This window comes from Xenopus tropicalis, chromosome 3 (assembly GCF_000004195.4).
Source record: "Xenopus tropicalis strain Nigerian chromosome 3, UCB_Xtro_10.0, whole genome shotgun sequence".
NCBI lineage: Eukaryota > Metazoa > Chordata > Amphibia > Anura > Pipidae > Xenopus > Xenopus tropicalis.
Window position 1 is genome coordinate 121,775,802 of NC_030679.2, and position 22,809 is coordinate 121,798,610.

The following is a 22,809-nucleotide window of genomic DNA, read 5'->3' on the forward strand; positions in this document are numbered from 1 at the left end:
CCACCCATGCCCTGCCCATGTCCCACCCATGCCCTTCCCATGTCCCACCCATTTACCAGTCACACTTTCCTTGCCTGGTCCTCCCATTTCCCCACGCCTTACATCATAGCCCCACCTCCAAATGTGACACCCCAACTTTAAAGGCCAGTTTTATGGAGAAAAGGTGGCAATCCTACCTGAACATAATGACATTACTTAAAACCAATAGAGTTCCTTTTTTCCTTCTGATCCCCAGCGTGGTATCCATAGGTATCCATAAACCCATAGCCTATGAGTCTATATTAATTACTCTGGGCAAGTAGCCAGTAGCACCCTCACATGTTGGCCGAGCCCCAGAGTCATTTTGTTGTTTAACTGGGGTGTATGGGGAAGGGGACTCATAGGATTATGGGACAGAGACACCATAATGTCGGCAGTTATACACAGAGGGATCTGCATGCTGACTAGACATACCCAGGGGTGCTTTTTGTCATTTGCCGCATTGCAGGAGCACCCCTGTAAACAACTTTTTAAATTGACAAAAAAGCCTTACACATGCATCTCTTAATGCAATCTGTAGACATGCTCAATCGGAAAAGGTTATATAGATGAATTAGAGTAATAAACAGGCTCAGTTCGGTTTCTACTAAAGCATTCAGCAAATTTATTAAATTACACGTAAAGAAATCCAATAACATAGCAAATATAAATAAACAAGCGTCTCTTCTAGACTCTGTACATGAAACAGACTACCTGTATTGGTAAGACGTGGCTCCGAGATTCCCAACGGCCAAAGTTAGACATGAACATTAAACATAAACACCATGTTAAGTTGCAGAACTACAGGGTATGATGGTAGTCTTCTCGCATGAACTCAAAGACACCAGAACAGGGCAGCTGTGTGCTTATACTCACATATGCGTCTACCGGTAACTGTAATAACAGGAACTAATGTAGCCGAGGTCTAGAAACCTACAGAAATATTAGCTTTCATAGAGCAGATGAATAAATACTGCCGGCTGATTGGCTGATATAAGTTCCAGGACTATAGCAAATGTTGCACCTGTTATTACATTACCCCAATGTATTGGAAGGTACATTACAGGTTGTACATTAAATGCTCAACTGTGCAGGACCCATTAGACCTACCTTTTACATTATAGAGCTATATATTAGGATGAAACAGGAGCTACTTCAGTTTGTACATTTCTTTTCATTTTTAATTGTAACATCTTGAAGACATACACAGAATGACTATAATACAGGTGTCAGTGGACACATTGTACCGCATAACAGTAAGCATGTGTTTCCTAATATATATATTATGTGCCAGTATTTGGTTCCATTATGGGATGTATCTATGTATACTAATGATGTTTGGTAAGCATTCTCCTTATAAGCAGCCGGAATGAAAGATGAGGTATTCCTAAATGTAACCTAACCTCCAGCATGTAAACTCAATTGAAATAGAATACAGATTAAAGTGATACTACTTTAATTCTTGACTGCTTGGGCTCCTCTACCATCTTACACAATAGGGCTTGCTGATGCCCTAGGATATATTTATGTGTCCCAAGTTGTAAGATCCCCAAGTTTGGATATAGCTTTTAAGGGTTGCACAATGTAGAACCACATACATCTCCCTCTCTCTCTATTCACATTGAATACATTCAAGACTGTTTGTCTCTGCAAAGAGCTACTGTTTGGAAACACAGGAATTACGCTGTCTCCTTGATAAGAAATGTGTAGTATTGCTTTAAAACGCATACCGAAAAAAGAATATTTTTAATAACTCCAAACAAAATGGAACTAGGAAGTCTACCTGTTGTATATCAACTACAACTCCCAGAATCCCCTGTAACTTATGCTGGAACCTGTAATTAAACGAGAGCAGGCGGAAGATCCCTGGTGTGCAGAACTATGTGTAGATGGTATTTAAATATCTAAGGCATCTTTCAGGCCTCTATACAAGTGCCTGCAAGGTAGAAAAATACATATGAGTCATAACATATCATTAATTATTAACTGCTGTAGAAAAAAATAAATAAACTGTTCCTTTCTATAAATATAGTTACTTTCATGGTACACATAAAACACTCCTTATTAGAATCGAACAGCAGGTTCTACTCGTGCCATAGACTTTTCCCATTCACATCTTTAATTTCTCCTAATCAAGTGTGCAACAAAGGCCGGTGTTGGACTTCATACATAACAGCAGCAGCAAATGGCAATTCATGATTATTTATCATGTAAACTTTTACAAATGGCGGTTCTTTCTACAATGAATGGGCTGTTTCTGTTCAGTTTCTAAACTAAAATGTTTTCCCCAAAGATAATTCTAACAGAACCAACTGGGTGGAACATCACTCTGGCTCTCCATTGAAGCCCACTGCTGTTTAGCCATAGTGGAAAAGCGTTTGTACTATGTGGCCCCTCTGGGCCTTCGTAACCCTCTTCTACCAGGCAAAATGTAGAACTAGATATCTGTAGTAATGCAGCTAACTAGAATTTCCTCCGCATACCGCAGTTATCACCTAAATAAAAAAGATGAATGTGTGGAAGCTCGTTGGCAGCCCCTTTTTGTGCATTTCCCAGGAAGGCATATCAGCTGATGCAGTTTGGAGACCACACAATGCTAAGGAAGATGAAGGATGAAGGCTGCAGGAAGTCTATGTGCAGGAATGAGCATAACCGTCTCCCCCTCCATCACACAACCCTAGCGCTCTCCCGCTTCCCGGATTCTGCATGCCACCGCAGTGATCAAAGCAGCTCCCTTTCCACTGCCATCTTCTGACTGTAAAAATGTCACTTGGCATTTTGGGGATAGATCATTCACGGTCTGGTGCATGATGGAAGAAAAGCTGCACGAAAAAAAGAAAATTACATTTTAGTTTAATGTAAAAGGAGAAATAAATGTGGTATTTACTATTGCATTTCTAAAGAGAGTAAATATGGTATTTACTAATACTAAGGATATGTATTTGCATATGCATTTGTAACAGAAATAAACAAGGTATTTCTGTATAATAAGGATATATATTGCATTTCTAGGGGAAAGAAACATAGTATTTACTGTATAATAAGGAAATATATTGCATTTATGTCTTTATGACTGTTTATGACTGCTAGGTGATGTTTAAGGAGGGAATATATTGACTCCAGCTTAAAGGGAAATTATACACTTGGACAATGTAGTTCTCTATAAAAAAAAAATATTGCATAAAATAGTCCATATGTGAAACCCTGCTTTATAGAAATAAACTATTTTCATAAAACTGTTTTTTTTATCAGTATGTACCATTGGGTAATCCTCAATAGAAAATTGCCATTTTAAGTACTAAGGGCCACCCCCTGGGATCATATGATTCACAGTGCATGCAAACAAGCCAAGGCACACATACATGCTAGGCCCCATCAGCCAATTAATGGGGAAAGTCTTTGACTCACACACTACTTCCTGTTACAGTTATATCTGCATTATTTCCTGTCAGCTGATCTCTAAGGGAGCACACAGCCCATCACTAAATGGTGGCTCAATGATAAAGATGTAAAAGGGAAATATTGAAATATTTACTGATATATATTCCAGTTTGGTAAGATTCTTTAAAAGGTTACTTAATATGATAAAAACTGTTGTTGTTGGATAAGTATTCATTCTGGGGTATAATAAAATATTCAGCTGCCACCCTTTCATAGGTGTAATGCAAATATATAGAAGGAATATTTTTTGCACACAATAAGATATTGGATACTTGATTAATCATTAACAATTATAAAAGGTGGGAAATTGGGCTTTTTTATTATTAACTGCCAATAAAGGGTTCATTATATGAATGCCTTACATTCTCTCAGACACATATAACATTCAATGTGCCACATACTCAGTTCAGTCCAACACATTCTAACCATTCCACCCCTTACCATTCTATCCCACACTTCACATATTTTAGTCTCTACGATTCTATTTAAGAACTTATAGTGCAAGCTCCACTCCAATAAGAATGAAGTAAATTGCTAATAAACAGGTCAGCACTATATAAGGACAGCAATAACATATATGAACATGTTTTTATTTGCCTTAACATTCTATGGGATACATTGCTACAGTGTGTCATTAAGCCCCTCTTATCTCATATCTTACTGTGGGTGAAGTTTGTAGAGAGTCCCATCCACTCCAACTGTGACCTTTAGGGTCTCCAGGCCTCGATTCTCCCTGATCTTATCCACCACTGCTGCCACTCCAGCTCCACACAGCTGAGCAGCTCTCCTTGCCACTACTGTGCATACTTCTTTTACAATGATACTGTCATCACAGGTGCTGTTTAAACCAAGGTGCTGTAGGATGGAGCGGACCTGAAGCAGAGCCAGGCGATCACTGTGAGGAAGAAAATAGAATCATTTATTGATATCAGAAGCTAACCTAAAGTCATCTAGATTTTCTTCTGCTCCAGTTGAAATCCTATGCAAGTGCTGTTTTGGATTTCTTACCTCTCTATCTGTGATAAGAACTTTGTTTCAAAGATGCCCCTGGTCTTGAGCCTCTCTGAAATCTTCCCTCGGAAAAGCAGCCCCCGTTTGGTGAAATCTATCAGGATGTTTCTGACGATCTCCCCCAAGTACATGCCACTGATCATCTTCTCATACCTGCAGCCAGAAAGTTGTATTAATGTATGGCACATTATCAGCCTGGAGCTTGTCCAGGAAAAGGAATTAGGATAGATCCTTGACAGATCAGCTTGCACTTAATCTTGTTTTGAGAATGTTTTACATGTAAGCCGCATTTCTTCCCCATACCTCTGCTTTCCGGGATTGAGGGAGAGTTCATCCACAGCTCTGTCGAAAACTGTGCGAAACTCCTCCAGGCAGTCATTGTCCCCGAATGCTCCCCACTCCATATTAATGCACATTCTGCCCTCCTCCCCTTCAACCAGCTCCACGTTTCTCATCTCCTCCATGTAACAGGCATTGCTGCCAGTACCTGTATAGTAAGAGAAAATAAACATGGTCAGCTGTCAGTCTTGTGTGCTTACAGCAAGGGACATCAGTAAATATGCAGAGTTTATGGCACTGAGAGCATCAAAGTGGCCCCTCCATAGGTAGGGAGAATGCAGATAAAAACATAATGGCCTTTCTATTGCGTATTTTTATTGTGTATATTTTCAAAGATGTCCTCCTGCAGCCCTTTAATTGCATTTCAGGGGTCCCTTATTCTATGACTCCGGCTGAATCTCTTTCTATTTGCATTCTAAATTTGAAATGTCTCACTAGATTCTTTATATACATAGTTTACAGAGCATATATAGTTATGGGGCATATTAGCACCCATATTACTAAGTATATAAGCACCTGGATTACAGAGCATATTGTTGGCCATTCAAAAAAATATTAACATACAGATCTGATCTGACAGATCTGAACTCACATCTCTCACTGACAGTTTTCTGACAACTAAAGGGAGTTGTAGTTAGACAGCTAAAAGGGTCCGGTGTCATTCAAAAATGCTTTAAAAAGGGGGGTTTAGTGTATATTATTTACACTTCCAAGTGGCATGATTTCTCTTACCTACAATAAGCCCCATCTCACAGTTAGGGTCCTCGTAGCCACAGGTCATCATGGTGCCCACTGTGTCATTTACAACAGCTACTACATCCAGATCAAATTCCTGCCAAAAATAAATATGCAAAATAATTCAAACATTGCACATGTGAATCATTCTCTTTACTTAAGTCATTTTAATTTACATGATCCTACAGACAGGGGAATTACTCGAGAAAACAGAAATCCCTTCTTAATCAGCCCTCTGTACCTGTCTGCACTATGAATCTAACTTTGGCTCAAGGCCATGTGCATGCTCTGACCCTCTGGGCTCTCACTACCCATGCACAGCTGTAAGCTCAAGGGACTGGAAAGCCACAGATGGGGAGCTTTACGTTTAGTAACATAGGGTTGATATAGGCCTTTTAGCAACTGTACTGTTAATAAAAATTCATGCTTAGGAGGACATGTGTTGCTCAAAACAGAGCCTATTTTATGGGTGGATAACTAACAGAATGGAGGGATGTGATCTTTACCTCGTGCCTATGGATGGCTTCCTTCAACAGATTTACAACATCCTCTCCTTCACATCCAGTTGCCTTAAAGCCTTTTGTCCACTTGAGTAGAATTCCCTAAAGAAAGAAAAGGAGAGGAAGTCCAGTAAGTGTCTGTGTGCTACAGCAGATACAAGTTAAGGATATATGTTTATCAGTGTGTTTGCACCTGTTTTGTACACAGGGTTAAACTGTAGTGCATCATCATGCTGCCAATTTTGGCATGCTGTGTGAATTAGGTGCTTGTCCGCTGTGTCGGTGCACACCACTACCATATCCAACTTTGATTTTCCAGTGTCCAGTACTCATATGCTTTCTACATGCCAAGTGCAAAACTATGGATACTAAAATATCTAGTGATCTAATTGCACTATACAGACTCTGCCACAAGAGTGTGCTGATGCACCTTCCATATTGCCTGATAAATGCCATCACTCTTGCTCTTTAATGGGCAGATGTCTGTTGCCAAAAACATTATAAAGCATTAAACAATTACCTCATTCAAACTGTTTTGGTGGCAAGGAAAAGAAAAGGTGAATCCAAGGGGAAGGGAGACTCCTTTCATGCCCATGTACTCCAGAAAATCCGCAATACAATGAACAATGTGGTCAAACAGCTGCAAAGATAGAAAAGTTGTTAGCACATTCCAATATATAAATGAAAGCGACAAATAGAAAAAAACACACAATAAAATACATTTAGTTTACCCTACAGCTTTTTCCACAGGAAATATGTAAGGAAAGGGTGATAAAAATGGCTGTTATGCCCACCAGGAGGCATCCTATGCCCTGTGTCTTCTGTTCTATTTGCCTTTGGAACATCTGGTATTAAGTATCTGTGCACTAGAAACAGTTGCTGGTAATTCGTTATTTTGTCTGCTGGTATGTGTCTGGCCTGGAGGATAAAAATGATGCTTGATGCCATTTTAAAAGAGGAAGGTTGGTAACTGCTTCCAGAAAATAAGGAGACCATAGGCCAGACTCATTTATCTTACACCTTGTTTTTACCCCTGGGTATTGGTCAGAAGTATCTATCGTATAACAAGCAGAAAAAAGGTTTTGTGGTACTCAACTCACCTCTTCACCTGTTCCCACCATTGCATCCTGGGGAATTGTGTAGATTTTATTGTGCATTTCCACTCCTCGTCTCCCATTCCGAACACGAACAAGTAGTACACGGAAATTGGTGCCTCCAAGATCTAGTGCCAGGAAATCTCCCTTCTCTAAAACAGAAAGTTAGTGCTGTCATAACATGGTATTTCTAGCTTGATACTGGTCCAGTGGTTTCAAGTCATTTGCCCATAATATATTCAGATTATGATGCCCAACCCAGTAAAATGCCAATATTTGCTAAACTGTAATTTACAGTAATTCAATGACAGTCAATGGTTAGCCATACCGAACACATAGGGTATTCATATTCATATGGATATATAGGGTGAACACTCCTATGTATGGTCCTTATAACTGCCTGCATTTAACAAATAAAGGGTCAAACATTGGGCATTGCATCTATACACAAAAGGATCCCTATAAATTGTGTTTTGCCTCACCTGTGCCATCAGGGGTTGAGCGCACATATGTGGGCAACATTTTAACTGGAGCCTCTTCATGACTTTCCTTTTTCAGTCCTCTGTCCATCTCCTGCCTCATTATCTTCTTGACTTCCAGGAGCTGCTTTGTGCTAAGACTGAAGGCTTCCAGTGTCTTCTCCCGCTCATGCTGCTGGTCAGCCAGTCTGTAGGCTACAGCAGTCACCATAGCTGCACCTTTGCCACTTCCATCCTCTGACCGAATGAATCGAACATCACATTCTGGCACCAAGCGGCGGACAGTCTTCTGAAGACGTCTGGCAAAGCTGGAAGGAGAAAGGAATGAGATACAAGGTAACTGAGTTGATAAACTGATTTCACATTCTGCTGCTATGTCTGTGGCAAAGCTGAACCTTTCCAATACTGGATGCTTAATTCTGATGGTGAGCAGTCTCCAGACATTTTATTCGTATGATTTTGTCCTGTTGCTGTTTTCACTTACTGAGGATGGTTTTTGTAGACAGATCCATCAACTCCCACTGTAGATTTTAGCCTTTCCACACCCTTGTTTTCCCGGATTCTCCTTAGTACGGCACCGAGCGTGGCTGCACACAGATTGGCAGAACGGGTTGACACAATCTGACAAATGCGGTGTGTGGCAACAGAATCCTCATGTGAGGGCTCCAAGCCAAGCTTGGTAAGGATCTCATGTGCTTTCTTGATCCCTTCCTTGTCCCTAAGAAGGCAAATAGAATATAACACTGCATCCACTTGGTGATTTTACTATTACAGTATTTATCAAAAGACCTGCACTTGTAAATTAGACTTTAAAGAAAGAATAGTTTATACAGTATGAGCACAAGTGTGTATATTAATTCCCAGAAAGGGTGAGGTCCATAAAGCAGCATCCAAGGGAAAATAAGTTCCAGATGGGTGGATAAATCAGAGCCAATGTAAGTAAGAAGTTGGCAGTGCCATGAGAAGAGTTTCAGATTTTTTAACTAGAATTTCATAATTGCTTTAATTTTATTTTGTGCAAACTCATTTTCCAGGAAGCAGATTGACATTATTGGTATTGTGCAATTTAGACAGTGTGTCTCTGCAAAGGGTAGTGAAGCAACCCATACAGTACATAAATTAACGGAAGGGTGTCATCCCTCCCCAGTGTAACCTTTAAAACTTACTTCTCAATTTCTGAAACATATCGGGTTTCAAAGTGGCCACGGGTCAGGAGATCAGCTGTGATTCTGCCTTCGAACAACAAGTCTTCTTTGGCCATTTTTACAAGGATAAACCTGACCAGCTCCCCCATATACATTCCGCTGATCATCTTCTCAAACCTAGGATGACAGTTCAGCTGTTGGTCAGAGAGGACACTATCGTATTCCAGATATTCTAGCCTGCAAACATGTTCTGGTTATCTAAAAGCATTGTTTTGATGATAATGTTTCATCAGGACTCCAGTGAAAATGGCAGATGCCATGTTGGCATATTTGTTGAAATGGTATGGTATGGAATGAAGGGGTGTGTGTTAACTAGGGATGCACTGAATCCACTTTTTCCAGATCACTTAATCACATGATCTAAAGTCACTTTATTTTAAGAGTTTCAATTCAGATAGGCCAGGCACTTGGATCAGGCCAAATCCTGTGAAAACAGCTATTCTGGGATTCAGTGCATCCCTGGTGTTAACAGAGAAACCAAAATTTAAGTGAATTAAAGAAGAGCCAGGCAGCAGAACTATCTTTAGAATGCACGTTAGCTTGTGATTGGATACGCCTACATGCATGCTTAAAGAAAAAAGGAAAAAGGGGCTATCTAAGTAATACTACATATTACTACATAAATGAGTTTAACTGTATTCAATATGGTGCAATATGCTCACATGCTAGAATGATATCTAAAGCCAAATGACACTTGGCACAGTCAAGATGTATGAACTGTCACCCACACTGGTCCCTAGCTGATTATTATGCCTTTCCCACAGAAATTCCATTGCTAACATTACTTTGCTAAAAGGCACATCAGCAAGCTGGACAGCCTCCATGACTGTATCCCCAGCCAAACATTTCTCAACATTTACCCTTCTCTTTCTGTAACTTCAGTATAACTCAACTCCTGTAACTTGGACTGCATTATTACTGAGCTGCTGTAATTTAAATTCTCACAAGTGTGGGCAAGTGGTAAGAAGGTTGTTTTACAGGCAACGCCTGATGCACTTGTTCTTGTAAAGGCGCAACATGAAACAAGCTGCACTCCAGATATTGCAACAACAACTCTCAGTCCCCAGGTGGGAATTATAGTACAACAATATCCCAAAAGCACCAGATGCCTGCTTTAAAATTCCACAACTTGTACAATAGCAGAAGCATTCACATGGGCACTCCATACTTCATATACTTACAATTGTTTCCCTGGGTTTAAAGATCCCATGTCGATTTCCCTATCAAACTGTGTCCTAATTTCGTCCAAACAGCCATCATCCCCAAAAGCTCCCCACTCCATGTTGATGCACATTCTTCCCTCATCGCCCTCCACTAAATCGATGTGGCGCATGTCTTCCATGTAACATGCATTGGTCCCTGTACCTGTGAATAAGAGTAGATAACAATAAAAACTGTGGGTATTGTCTGTTGATGGAACGGTAACACCAAGAAATGATAGTGTTCTCAAGTAATTAATATATAATGTACTGTTGCCTTGCGCTGGTAACATTTGTGTGTTTGCTTTAGAAAGCCTACTATAATTATATAAATAAGCTGCTGTGTAGCCACAGGGGCAACAATTTAAGCTATCTAAAAGGCACAGGTTACATAGCAGATAACAGATTAAACACCATTGTATTCTATCTGCTATCTGCTATGTAACCTGTGCCTTTTCTCCCTTTTCCAGCTTGAGTAGCTGCCCCCATGGCTACACAGCAGCTCATTTATATAAACTATAGTAGGCTTTCTGAAGCAAGCACACCAGTTATTACCAGTGCAGGGCAAAAGTTAATTATATTTGAATTACTTTGATCCATTTTCATTTTTTGGTGTTTGAACAAACCCCTTGGGTGAATACCTAAAACAATGCTCTAAGCTGAACTAATGGAGCTGTAACATCAAGAAATTAACAACTAACATTTAGTTAGGGAACAGAAGAAAATAATGGTCTTGTGGTAAAAAATTGTACAACACATGATTTTCTTAAATAGAAACATAGTTAAGTGGATCCTAGGCCAGTGTGGTCACCCATGTATAACTGACTGGCCCTTGGTAGTATGACAAGCCCGCAAAGGGAGTCTTTGCAGTGAAATTTCTCCTGGACTGTTAACAGCAGTCAGATTTGTTATCAACATTATCAGTATCTGAACAGATCAGGGTAAGTGGCCTTAGATTTGTTATCAGTATTATCAGTATCTGAACAAATCAGTGTAACTAGCCTATAAAGGCAAATTAGCTGCAAACAGTAGGACATCCATCTGTTGCTAATAGTATCCACTATTTTCTTGCCATTTATTCATTAGATACAGTTGCTACAGTATTTCCACCTCAACTGAATTCTTACCAACAATGAGTCCAATCTCACAGTTGTGGTCATCATATCCACAAGTCATCATGGTTCCTACAGTATCATTCACCACTGCTACAATATCAATGTCAAAATCCTAAAACAGAAAACAACAGATTGTTCAATAACAACTCCCAACCCCCAGGTGGGATTGGGGGAATTGTAGTACAACAACATCCTCAGAGCCCCAGATACCCATGCCTGCTGTAAAATCACACAACTCCCACAATAATAATAATAATAATAGACAGGGGCATTTGTATATACACTGACTTCACATACTGAGGAGTTGATATCATGCTTAATAAACTAATGATAAAATTAAATGTTTTTATCAACGTAAGTTTCTTAACTAGAAATTACAGCTTCCAGCCAACAATGTGCTTTCTTTGGCTTTGGAAAATGGATCTTATGTTAGAGTTTACTTACTCCTCTTTTCTTGATTGCCTTCCGTAAAAGGGTGACCACATCTTTTCCTTCAACTCCACAGGCTTTAAATCCCTTTGTCCAGTTCACTAGAATACTCTGCAGAAGGGAGAAAGAGAATCTAGCTGAACTAACATTTTCTGAAATTGAACCCCTCTTCTCAAAACAGTTGCAAAGCAGGAGCAAAAGGGACTGATTTAGACAATACATGGGTTTCAGATTGAAAGTTAAAGAGGGCCATATTGAAGATGCTAATGCACTAGCATGGAGAAATCTAAGTACTTGTGCTAATAATTTCTAAATCTTGTTTTGTGCATGTTTCAGGAGAATAAATGTTTACACTCCTGCTGTAAAGTATTAATTGTAAATAGTCAAATTGTGATGGAATTAGTGTTACATTTTTGAGGAGTGTATACTACACAGACTCTGCAACATTAATTACTTACCTCATCCAGTTTGGTCTGTTGGCAGGGGAAGGAAAAAGTGAATCCTAAAGGCAGTTTCTTGTCTTTGATGTTCAGCTTCTCCATGAAATTGCCCAGGCATTCTGCAATGTGGTCAAAGAGCTGCCAATAGAAAAGAAAACAAATTTTTAACTTATATATAGGTTACTGGTTGTTTACTTGATGCAATCTGTATGATCAGTTGTATACACAGTGTATACAGAGCTGCAGAATATGTTAGTGATTTATAAATATGTGTTATTAATAATAATAATATCTGTGCTCATTTCATAAGTCATGGTGGCTCTGACCAAAGGTTGGACCTTCAACCACCACAATACAGATTATATCATCTCCCATTCCCAATAACTGTATGGAGGAGACAAGATTGGCTGACAAAAGTTTAGCCAGAATTCTGGACACAAAGCTCTAGCATAATCATTGTTTTCTTTACAAGTCTCTTGATACAACAAATCAGAGCATAGCAGTAAACTGAATAAGACATGCTGCAAACAGCTGGGATTGTTTTTTTTAACCAGGCAGCTAGAATGGAAATAATGGTGGGTGGGGTCTGTGATCAGTGCTGAAGAGGGCAGATTCTCACATAATTCCTTTCTCATTTTATAACTGGATCCTACAGGGCTCTCTCTAAATGGGAATGAACTTATGATTAAATAAAGGTGCATAAGGGAGATATCTGGCCAGCATAAGCTTCCCTCTATGTTGTGCTTCAGTGGTGTCTTTGTTGCTTTTTGCGGTTCTGCTCTCTTGAATTACTGGTACTTTAGGACACAAGTGGACACACAGACATCACTGTGTTCTAGGAGACGCTGACCAAAGAAAGAGAAATCTGTGTGCTAATTATATTCCTACTCTCTCTTCCCCGGTGTATAGTTCCCTGGGAACTGTGGGACTGAGTGCACTGAGTTCATGAGTCTGCTTTCTCAAGAACATGTTTTATATGATATTTGTATTACATTTCTAAATAACATCTGAATATGTGCAGAATTAAACATACCCTCTTATACATTATATATCTTATTAAAGTCACTGATTTAATTGAAACAACCAGTAATTGCATTAGCAACTAAAGAGTATGTCCCTAGCTATGATATGTTTTGTCATTAAGATACAATATTTCTGATGCCTTTGAGTATGTTATTGAGTATGTTATTGAGTATGTTATCTCAGAATGGCTGTTGTGAGGCCAGAAGGGAAATGAAAGAGAATGTAATATTTAAGTAAATGAGATAAGGTACTAAGGGTTAAGATTGGACAGCAAGCCAAGAAAGAAAGGGGCAGATATAAAGAAGGAGACAGACATTGCATTGGGGGCTGCATACTGGACAGGGAAAGAAAGAGTGGCGAGAATTGAGGAGGAAAAACATTTTAGGATACAGAGGTAGATATTAAAGAGCTGAAAATGTGGAAATACCTGGAGCCTGTCAGGCATCTCTCATTTTCATTTTTTTTTCCTTCCCATAATGCCTTCTCATATCTGTCAAAGCTCCCTCTAACCCCTCAGGTTAACGGTTTCTCCTTTCTGCATATGTAGGTATATGTACAAATATGCCGTGCTTTTACCTGTTCCCCGCTGCCACGCATAAGATCTGCTGGGATAGCATATATCTGGTTCTCCATCTCCACTTTCTTCATTCCATTATCAGACACTTTAACACGAAGCACACGGAAATTCGTCCCTCCAAGGTCCAGGGCTAAAAAGTCTCCATTTTCTGGAAGTGAGATCAAGCAAAACATTAATTCTAGGGACACAGTTAGACCTTGGGCTACATACCCAGACTGGCCTTCCTTGAACCTGCTTTATGACAGCTCTGTCCAATCAGCTAAAGCAGTCCTTCATTAACAGATTTACAGATCACTGCATAAGTGGCACTGTCTCTTTAAATAAGGGCATTGTTCTTGTATGCTGGCTGCTAACATGCCCAAAGTGCGAGCAAAAGATTGTTTTCATTATTAAGAGAGAATACCAAAATGCTATCCAAACAGAAGGATGTTACATAACAATGTAAGTCTTTAATCACCTTTCTTTTGTTATTTACAGATTAAATGTCTTTATAGCAATGCCTTGGAAACTGTTATATTTAGGCTGGCACATAAAGGGTACACAGGGTGGGCATGTGGTGCTTTCTGGTCATTACATAATGTGTTTCAGTGGCAGAGGCAGATTTATCTGAGCAGGCATCATTTTCCTGCCTGATGTGACCTTTCTGGCACCATTCTATTCCAGCCAGGGAATGTGCTATGCTGGGATCACTCTGCCCGGGACCATTGTTCTGATACAGTGAAGCAGTCATTCAAATTAAATGCAGCCAGCGTTCATTTAACTCTCCCAGTCCTGCCCTGCAATATGCTGCCATCTGAACAAACTGGCACAATTGGAAAGGCTTGTGAATCCAGGCTTATATCTACCATCCAGTGGAGCCTAGCCTTAGCTCAACCTGTGCACCAATGTTTGGGGCAACAGCTTCTTTGCACTACAGCCTAAAGAAGAATTGTGCAGCTCCAAGCCCAAAGTGACTGACAGAATATCTCCTGATGGTCCTAGGCCTTAGTGGGCATCAGCCAAGCTTGATTCCCATCAGCCCTTTCTTATCTCTACCATGTAACACCAATAAGGGCAATGCCACAGTGTGTTTTGCTGTGCTTACAATCTCTAAGCTGCAGAAAGGCAGAAAACCACTCACAAATACTTTCATGGTAATCATGCTGACCCTGCCAGAGCAGTTACAGGATTATTGCTTTAAAACACTCTCGGACACATTTTTAAGCAATAATCATCTAACCTGCGATAGCACCAGCCAGGTCTGCACTATTACCATCATAGTCTATGAAGAGGTATTTTCAAGCATTTTGCCACCCATTGCCCTATTATTTAGCACTATTTGTATATCATTGATGCAAAAAAAGGGCCTTTGATTTCAGTTTTCTGGTGGGCCCAGTCTCATGGGTGCAAATATAAAGAAAGATCCTGTGACTGTAGAGGGGCAGGAAATATATGGGAACTGACTAATTAAAATTTTGACGGAACCTTGCTTGGGCAACAGGCAAGGGGACATTGCAGAACTGTTGCATTGGTCTGTTTGTGAATACATCTAAGAATGGTTTGTGCACAGGCAAATGTGTACATAAAAACCAGTTTGTTTCATCTGGCACACAGTAAGGTCACAGGGTATGCTGACACCTCTTTGTTATGATGGCAGTGGAAGTGTGAGGAGGATAGTGCATAACAACTGTTAGGGATGTTTAATCAGTGTTTCCCAACCCCAGTATGTGTCTATAAGACTTGCTCACCCTTTCCTTTATATGCACAGCTGGGGTAGAGAAGCTCTATTCTTATTATGAAATACTGCGACTGCCAATTAGCAGTGAGGTGCTGGTGCAGATCACTGATGGCATACCTGTTAAACAGGTTTGTTAAACAAAAGGCCAATAGGCTGTAGATAGAAATGTGATTGCAATTTTCTTCCACATTTATGCAGCACAAAATATTGTTGGAGATTAACACAAATCTTTTTCCATGGGGACCCAAAAAGCACTATTTTACTGTGGCCTGAAGAGACCGAGTGAGTTTCTACTGAAGGCTTTTTCTCTTTGACAAAGAGAGACAGGCAAACGAATGTCTGAAGGCGGCCACTTTCTTGTTTAGTTGAATAAGCTGCGAGGGTGCCAGACTGGGAAGATCTGCTCCTCTTACCCATTATTATTTTTGTTAGTCATTCTGGTTACTCAGACAGCACTAGTTCAATCTGTTAACAACCAACCATTAACTGGAGTATCATTCAGCAAACAAGGAACTGGATTATAAAAGCAGATTAGTGCACTTGGTTCCTCCCAGCCTGCTGATATCCTACCAGCTGTAAACCCACAGACGTGGAAAAGCCCATGTTTACTGATTACAGTCAATGCCAACATTATGCAGTGGATCATACAGAATTTGCTGATTTTAATTGCCTAAATTCATTAGGTTAGGGTAAGGAAATCATCATATAGCACACCGTCTATATGTTCTTATCTCTCAGAGTCCACATTTGCTTCAGGTATCAACATGATACCAATGATTCTATATACTGCATTGTGATTCAAGGAGACCAAGTTTATTTGCAAAACAGGTATTGGATCCCATATACAGAAACCTATTATCCAGAAAGCTGTTAATTACTGAAATGTCATCTCCCACAGAGTGCTTTTAAGGCAAATAATTATTTTTTGCCCTAAGCATTCTGGATAATATTCCATATCTGTATCAGCTTGTTTAACCTCAGGCAAGTCTCTTAAACTCCCTGATCCCCATATATATATATCCAACATTAAACTGAATTAGTCTCTCAAAGGGGTATACAAAATGTTGAACCTCAGAATGTCTCCACCTTGCCTATTTATAAGAGTGAGATATAAAATGTCCAACAAGAGAAGGGCTCTGAGAAGCAACCATATCCTACCTGTCCCATCTGGGGTAGATCGTACAAATGTGGGCAGCATCTTCACGCAGGCGGTGGGGCTGGTCTCTTGCCCAAGTCCTTTCTCCATCTGCTTCTCAAATCGGCTTGACACTTCCAAGAGTGTCTCATCTGATAGGCGCATGTGGTATAGGTACTTGTCCACCTGGAGAAAAGGAAAAGTGGATATTAAGATTCCATCCTTTCATTGACACAGTTCCTCTATTTTTTTTTCTCTACAATTTAATTTCTGTGTGTGTGCAGAAAGAAAGCAGCTAGAAGCCTTAAATGATGAAACTCTGAAATGTGCCCAGGGCCAAAGGCATCACTTAGCCTTCAGCATTCCATCTCAACTCTCATTCCTTATTTTGTAAGTCTCATAACTGGTAAACTGTACTCAATGCCTCCCATAGGCAGATGGTAAGAAAATGGCACTGCTGGAACTAGCACCCCTCGGCATTAGCTTGCATGTTTGAAAGGTGGGCCTTCATGGGAAACCATAAGAATACCACCCCTAGTCCACCTCTCAAATACATCACTGGGAGCCAAAGGAAGCTCTGCATTCATGGGAGAAGTACAAGTATTTGCAGCCCAACTCCAATCTAGAGAGTAAAGAAATATGCCTATAGGTGCAAAGTGCAAACAAATATGTTGGTTTCAGCCTATTGTTGCACCCTGCACTCTATCTGCACTTAAATAGTTTGTGAATCAGCACTCAAGTATACTCAGTAAGACACTAGAGCAACCCATAGCATAGCATATGACCTGATCATAGGTCTCCAGGCCAACAATTGGATCAGTCTGATTTGGTCCTGCATGTGAGTGGCCAAATCAGGCAGAGATCTGCTTTAGGTAGTCATACAGGGGCTGATTTCAGATGCCGATATCGGTCTTAGACCGATCTTCCCCTATATGGGCACCAACAACGGCCTCACTGCCCAACATCTGGCCAGATCTCAATTGGGCAGGTTTGATTTTTCCATCAGATTGGGGACCACCTGACTAGCCTGATTAACCTGATATCGCCCTGCCAGGTTTTTCTCTCTCAAGCGGATCTTACATTGTATGGCCACCATTAGTAAGTTAAGGTGGCCATACATGGCCAATAAAAGCTGCTGATTCTGTCCTTTCGGACTGAGTTGGCAGCGTATTGACCCATGTGTTGAACAAGCAGAGGATAAGTGGGGCGTATGTCCATGCGTCCTGACAGCACATCGTGTTCGGCGTGCGCCAAACACAATGCGACATTAGGGCACACAGACATACGCACCACCTATCCTCTGCTTGCTCATCATACACGGACATAAGCACCACCTTGTCTAAGTTAGTTGTCGTAAGCTTTTCGTCTCTCTGCACGGACATGTGCGTAATTTCAGTTGAAAATTTTTTTTTAAACAGGCAGAATGGGCCCCTGATTACACAGGGCTCCTAGGCTATATAGCTTAGGGGTGCCTAGTGATTAATCCACCCCTGATCCTGAGTGCCTTGGCTGACAACTAACGTGTTACTTTAAAGTGTGGCATATCCGTCATGGAAAAGTAAAAAAAAAATTGTTAGCATAACAATAGTGTTGTACTGTGGCACACCTTGAGCAATGCACCCAGTACTCCCGAAGTTACACAATGAGTTCAGCCTACTTATGCTCTGCCTCCTGTCTCCAAGCATCACATGCTTTCCTAAGAACAATATCTGATGGCTGTGCAGCGTGGCATTTCCGTCATGTTTCTGTGATGCTGCTAGAGCAAGTGAGTCACTCCAACTTCCTCCACTGAGCAGCCACGGATCTGGTTTCATTACTGTATGCAAACACTGCTGTGAGGGGGTGTGAAGGCTGTTCTGTCTAATAATGGGCTGCTTCTCAGAATGTGGAAACTGAGGAAATTTCACATAAAAGGGGCTGCCCCGGAAGCCTTGTCTCTACGCATGATACATTATATATATATATATATATATACAATTATATATATATATATAATATGCCGGAAGTAAAAAAAAACAAAACTTTCTACTAACAATTACACATAATTGTAATATTGCTATTTTGGCCAACCCCTCTTGCCTCATTATATACACTATCCCACAGTTATAGCCCAAATGTGACCCCCCCCCCTAACAGTAATGCAATAGGCAGATATCCCTGCTTATACCTCTCTAAAGCACAACAGACCCCCGGCACAGAACTTGGGCTGCTCTGTGCCAGTAAGAGTGCAAATGTACACAAAGCATGTGTGTTGGACAAAGAAGGAGATGAGGATGTTGAACCTTCCCCCCTGACAAATGCATTTCTATGGCGTCTCTTCACTCAGCTACTAAAATAAATACAGTCAATTCCCCTGAAGCATTCTGCTACGTGCGCTGCTTCTCTCCTTTGTGATTTCTGTTGGCATTTGGCTAACATTCATCCATTGCCCTCTCATTGAAACCCCCAGCATCCCTTGAGAACTGAATGTAGCTTATATATTGCATTTTGTAAGAAATGGACCACATATTACACTGAATAAATTTGTGAATACCAGTGCTAGTTTGCACTGTTTGTTTGCTTTTTCTCTCCTTCCTTATCATGGAAGATGATGCGATTTACAGCAATTTACAAATACAGACATTTGGCAGGGTGTAGAACCAGAGGGGATTCTCTGGGAACACAAAATGGCTGCCAGCTCTGTGAGGTGAGTTCATTACCTCACAGATGGAACTGTAATAACCAAGAGGACTATTTTTCCTAAGATAACAAGTGATTGTGCACCTAGTAAAATGGAATGATTATGGTTACACCCACTACTGCAGGATTTCACAGGCACAGAGGGTGAGGTGCGATGCCGCAGGCAAGCAGAGGTGGGATGAGGTGCGATGCTGCCGCTCATGGATTTTTCTCTCCTCTCCCACCTGGGGTATGAGACAGAGGGAAGCCTGATCTCACCAATAGCATAGTATCAGATTTTCTGTGCATTGAGACATTACAGTCCTCTTAATTTGGAGGGATCAAGTATGACTTCAAGGAGAAATATACTGAGGTCATATAATGAGGGATATTATTGCCCCTTTATAAAGAAGGTATTGGTTGTTGATGCAGATCACAATCCACCTCTGAATGCCTCTACATCCATACATGATATGGCCACTAGTAGTGTTCTGTGGGAGTGCATAGTCACAAGCAATATGTCAGCTGCTACCAGTAAAGACTATAACCTGCACCCAGTTGTTGCTGTACTACAATTCCCAGCATCCCAGTTGCAGAGCTCCTAGGGGGCTGCATATGTTGGGTACCTCAGTTTGATAGTGACAGCTGCTCCTTGCTAAACCAGATAAGGGTGTATAATATCATCTATACATACCTTTTTATAAGGTATCCAAAGCCCTGCTGCTAAATGTGCCTAAAAGTAGTACATGTATGGGATCCCTTATTGGGAAACCCATTATCCAGATAGTTCCGAATTACAGAAAGGTCATCTCCCATAGACTCCATTATAAGCAAATAATTCTAATTTTTAAAAATGATTTCCCTTTTCTCTGTAATAATAAAACAATACCTTGTACTTAATCCCAACTAAGGTATAATTAATCCTTCTTTTAGGCAAAACAAGCCTATTGGGTTTATTCAATATTGAAATGATTTTTAGCAGACTTAAGTTATGGAGATCCAAATTACGGAAAGACCCCTTATCCGGAAAACCCCAGGCCCCCAGCATTCTAGATAACAGGTCCCATACAGAATTTCTTCCTGGTCATTTTACCACCAGATATATTGACGTATCTGAAACTAATCAAAAAACTAATATCTCAGGGTCAGGGATCTTCATTATTGCTAGCTGCCATTTTCTCTTGTGAGATCAGAGATTAAGGAGGTGTCAGCGGCATCCCCCCCCCCCGCCTGAGTGGCTGATGTAAATCACTCTGCTGGGAAGGAAATCCCACTTCCTAGGGAAAGACCATTATTAGAAGAGGGGGGTGGGCTTGACATTCCCCCCATATATATATTATATAGTAAAAGGAATAGAATGTAGATACAACAATGCCAGAGATTGCCCATATTCATAGGATTTTATGATGTGCCCACGATCTGCCACTGTCACCTTGTCACCCTGCGTGCTCCCTCCTACAGGTCATCCTAAAGGTCATCGATCTCATCTGAAGATTAAACGTCACCGCTTTATATTTATCTCTCAACTCCCATCCCACAGACATGTCATTCGCGCATTCTTTGCCCTGGGCACCTCAGTTGCTGGGGCAGAAGAATGAAGCGATGCCCGACTCTTGCGCTCCCAGTAACCTGGCCAATTCCCAGCATCCAGGGACAGACTGACAGCCGATGGTGCTGGAAATCGTAGTGCATACAATGCCGGCGAAACCAAGCAAATAAAAAAATCTTTTTTGTTTCTAGATTTTAATGGGCAGACAAAAAGAGGCAAAGCTGGGTCCAGTAGGGGATAATATATGGAGAAAGTGGTTGGGTTTGGTGCTGGGTTGGACTACGCATTGTGCGTGACCTTGATCAGACAGCGATATGGGTGCTGAGACTGCTGATCGCTGCGATCGCTGGGGGGGTGCAATTGGACCACTTTAACCTCCCCCTCTCCCACCCCCATAGCGTCCCTCTGAGTAGCATCATTCTCCGACCCCTGTGCGTCTGTACTGCCAGCGTCAGCTGCACTGCTAACTCGTATTACAGGATGAGTGACTAGTCCCGGATACCCATCCTTACTGTAACACATACAGATGGCTCACCCACTTTTATAGCCAAGCTTAAGGGTACGTTACTCAGAGGAGCACCCATGCACACTAAGTACTCTTTTCTAATGTACTGTGCTTATTATCACCCTAGGGAGACTTCACAGGCAATAAGGCATCACACCCAGTCTCCCATCCTCCTCTCCCTTAGGGACGTGTGCAGGTAACCGGCATCACGAAAAGAGGTGAGGATCCCCCAAATCAGCACTACTCCCCACCCTCCCACCTTTTTTAAAAAAAAAAAGCTCCTGTATAAATATATATCAGCAGCAATAGCAGCCCGGGATAGTCACATTTTCTAGAACTCTGGGAACTCCGCCTGGGGATCCCAGTGCCTGTAAGTACAGCCCAGTGAGCCCTCTACACCAGGAATGTGCCTGCTGAACTACACTGCCAAGTAATGATGGGGGAAGCTGGTGGCGAAGTTCCCCATCAGTTAAAAGGCTACATGTTATATACGCATTATATACATATACCATACATGCACATGATATACACATTATTATATATATAATATATACATTTGATATGCAAGGTGGTCTTATACCTTCTGAACTTGGTCATGGTTGAGCTCAGTGAAGAAATATGCCAGCAAGTGGGATGCTATCATGGCTCTTCAGCCTAGAATCTTCGTTTCCAGAAACTCTCAGGCCGGATAGGTTGTTCCTCTGTTGCCCCTGTGTGTCAGTCAGTCGGTCTGTCTGTCTGTGGCGGTGCGTATCTTTCAGCAGTGCCGGCTTTTTTGTGTCACTGTGCGTACAATGTGGCCCATTCAGCTTGTGATGCCCCTCCCTCTGACAAGCCCCCAGTGACATCAGGCACTCATGCCTTGCATTTAACTCTCTAGTGCCCAGGGAAAGTAATGAGTCACTTCGCACATGGGTATTGTCTGCTTCTGACGCAACAGCCTGCAAAGTTACAGTCATAACTACAGTGTGACTGAGGCACCGCGCCCCATGTGTAGGGCTTTATATCTTATAGTAGTCGGGATATCCGTTCATTCAGTGGCAGTATTTTGGGGACCATGCAGCTTTAAATGGAACGCTGGTTGATCCCTTTAAATTCATCCCATTCCCTTCAGACAATCAGTATTATGGCTATAGCGGCGCTACAGGACAGTATGAGATATTGGTTAAACGAATGGCAGGCGCTAATGGAGGGAATACACAGTGAGGTACATTGTACTGAGACGTAGCAAACAAGATGTTACACGTTCCGTTACGGGTCCCTTGTGATGCACTATAGGGGGTTTCGGCTTTGCAAGAGCCGGCAAGATGTTGGATTGGCTGAGGGTAGGGGGTGTGCGAGGGCGAGGGCAACAGCCAAGCCAATGGGAGAGAGTGTGGGCGGGGCTGTGAGCTGTACCACTGCTGCCTGGGATGGGGAAGTTGAGGGGTGACATCACGTGAGCCGGTCCCTGTGTGATGGAACGTGTCTGTGCTTCCCTGCAGGGATGGGGCTGCCGGGCTGCTGCGGCCTTACACAGGCACATTCACCTCTGCTGCACCCAATAACCCCATGATGCAAGTGGGCTTCTGAATCCCAGATTTACAGCTGCACCCTAGGACTTGCACACCATTCTTACTTAATTCCCAATGGGCTTCTGC

At 41.4% G+C, this 22,809-nt stretch overlaps 1 protein-coding gene across 1 annotated transcript; it reads right to left on the bottom strand.

Moving 5' to 3' along the window:
- Positions 1–614: 614 nt before the first annotated feature.
- On the bottom strand, positions 615–22,173 carry hkdc1 (hexokinase domain containing 1). The gene is made up of 18 exons (XM_002935301.5): positions 21,750–22,173; positions 16,481–16,643; positions 13,605–13,753; positions 12,024–12,143; positions 11,581–11,676; positions 11,149–11,248; positions 10,004–10,187; positions 8,784–8,939; positions 8,102–8,335; positions 7,621–7,925; positions 7,145–7,290; positions 6,565–6,684; positions 6,051–6,146; positions 5,542–5,641; positions 4,774–4,957; positions 4,468–4,623; positions 4,121–4,354; positions 615–2,840 (listed from the first exon to the last, which is right to left on the bottom strand). Exons 1-18 carry the CDS (start codon positions 21,810–21,812, stop codon positions 2,696–2,698), a joined length of 2,751 nt encoding a protein of 916 aa, XP_002935347.1. The 5' UTR covers positions 21,813–22,173; the 3' UTR covers positions 615–2,695.
- Between the last annotated feature and the right edge of the window lie 636 nt (positions 22,174–22,809).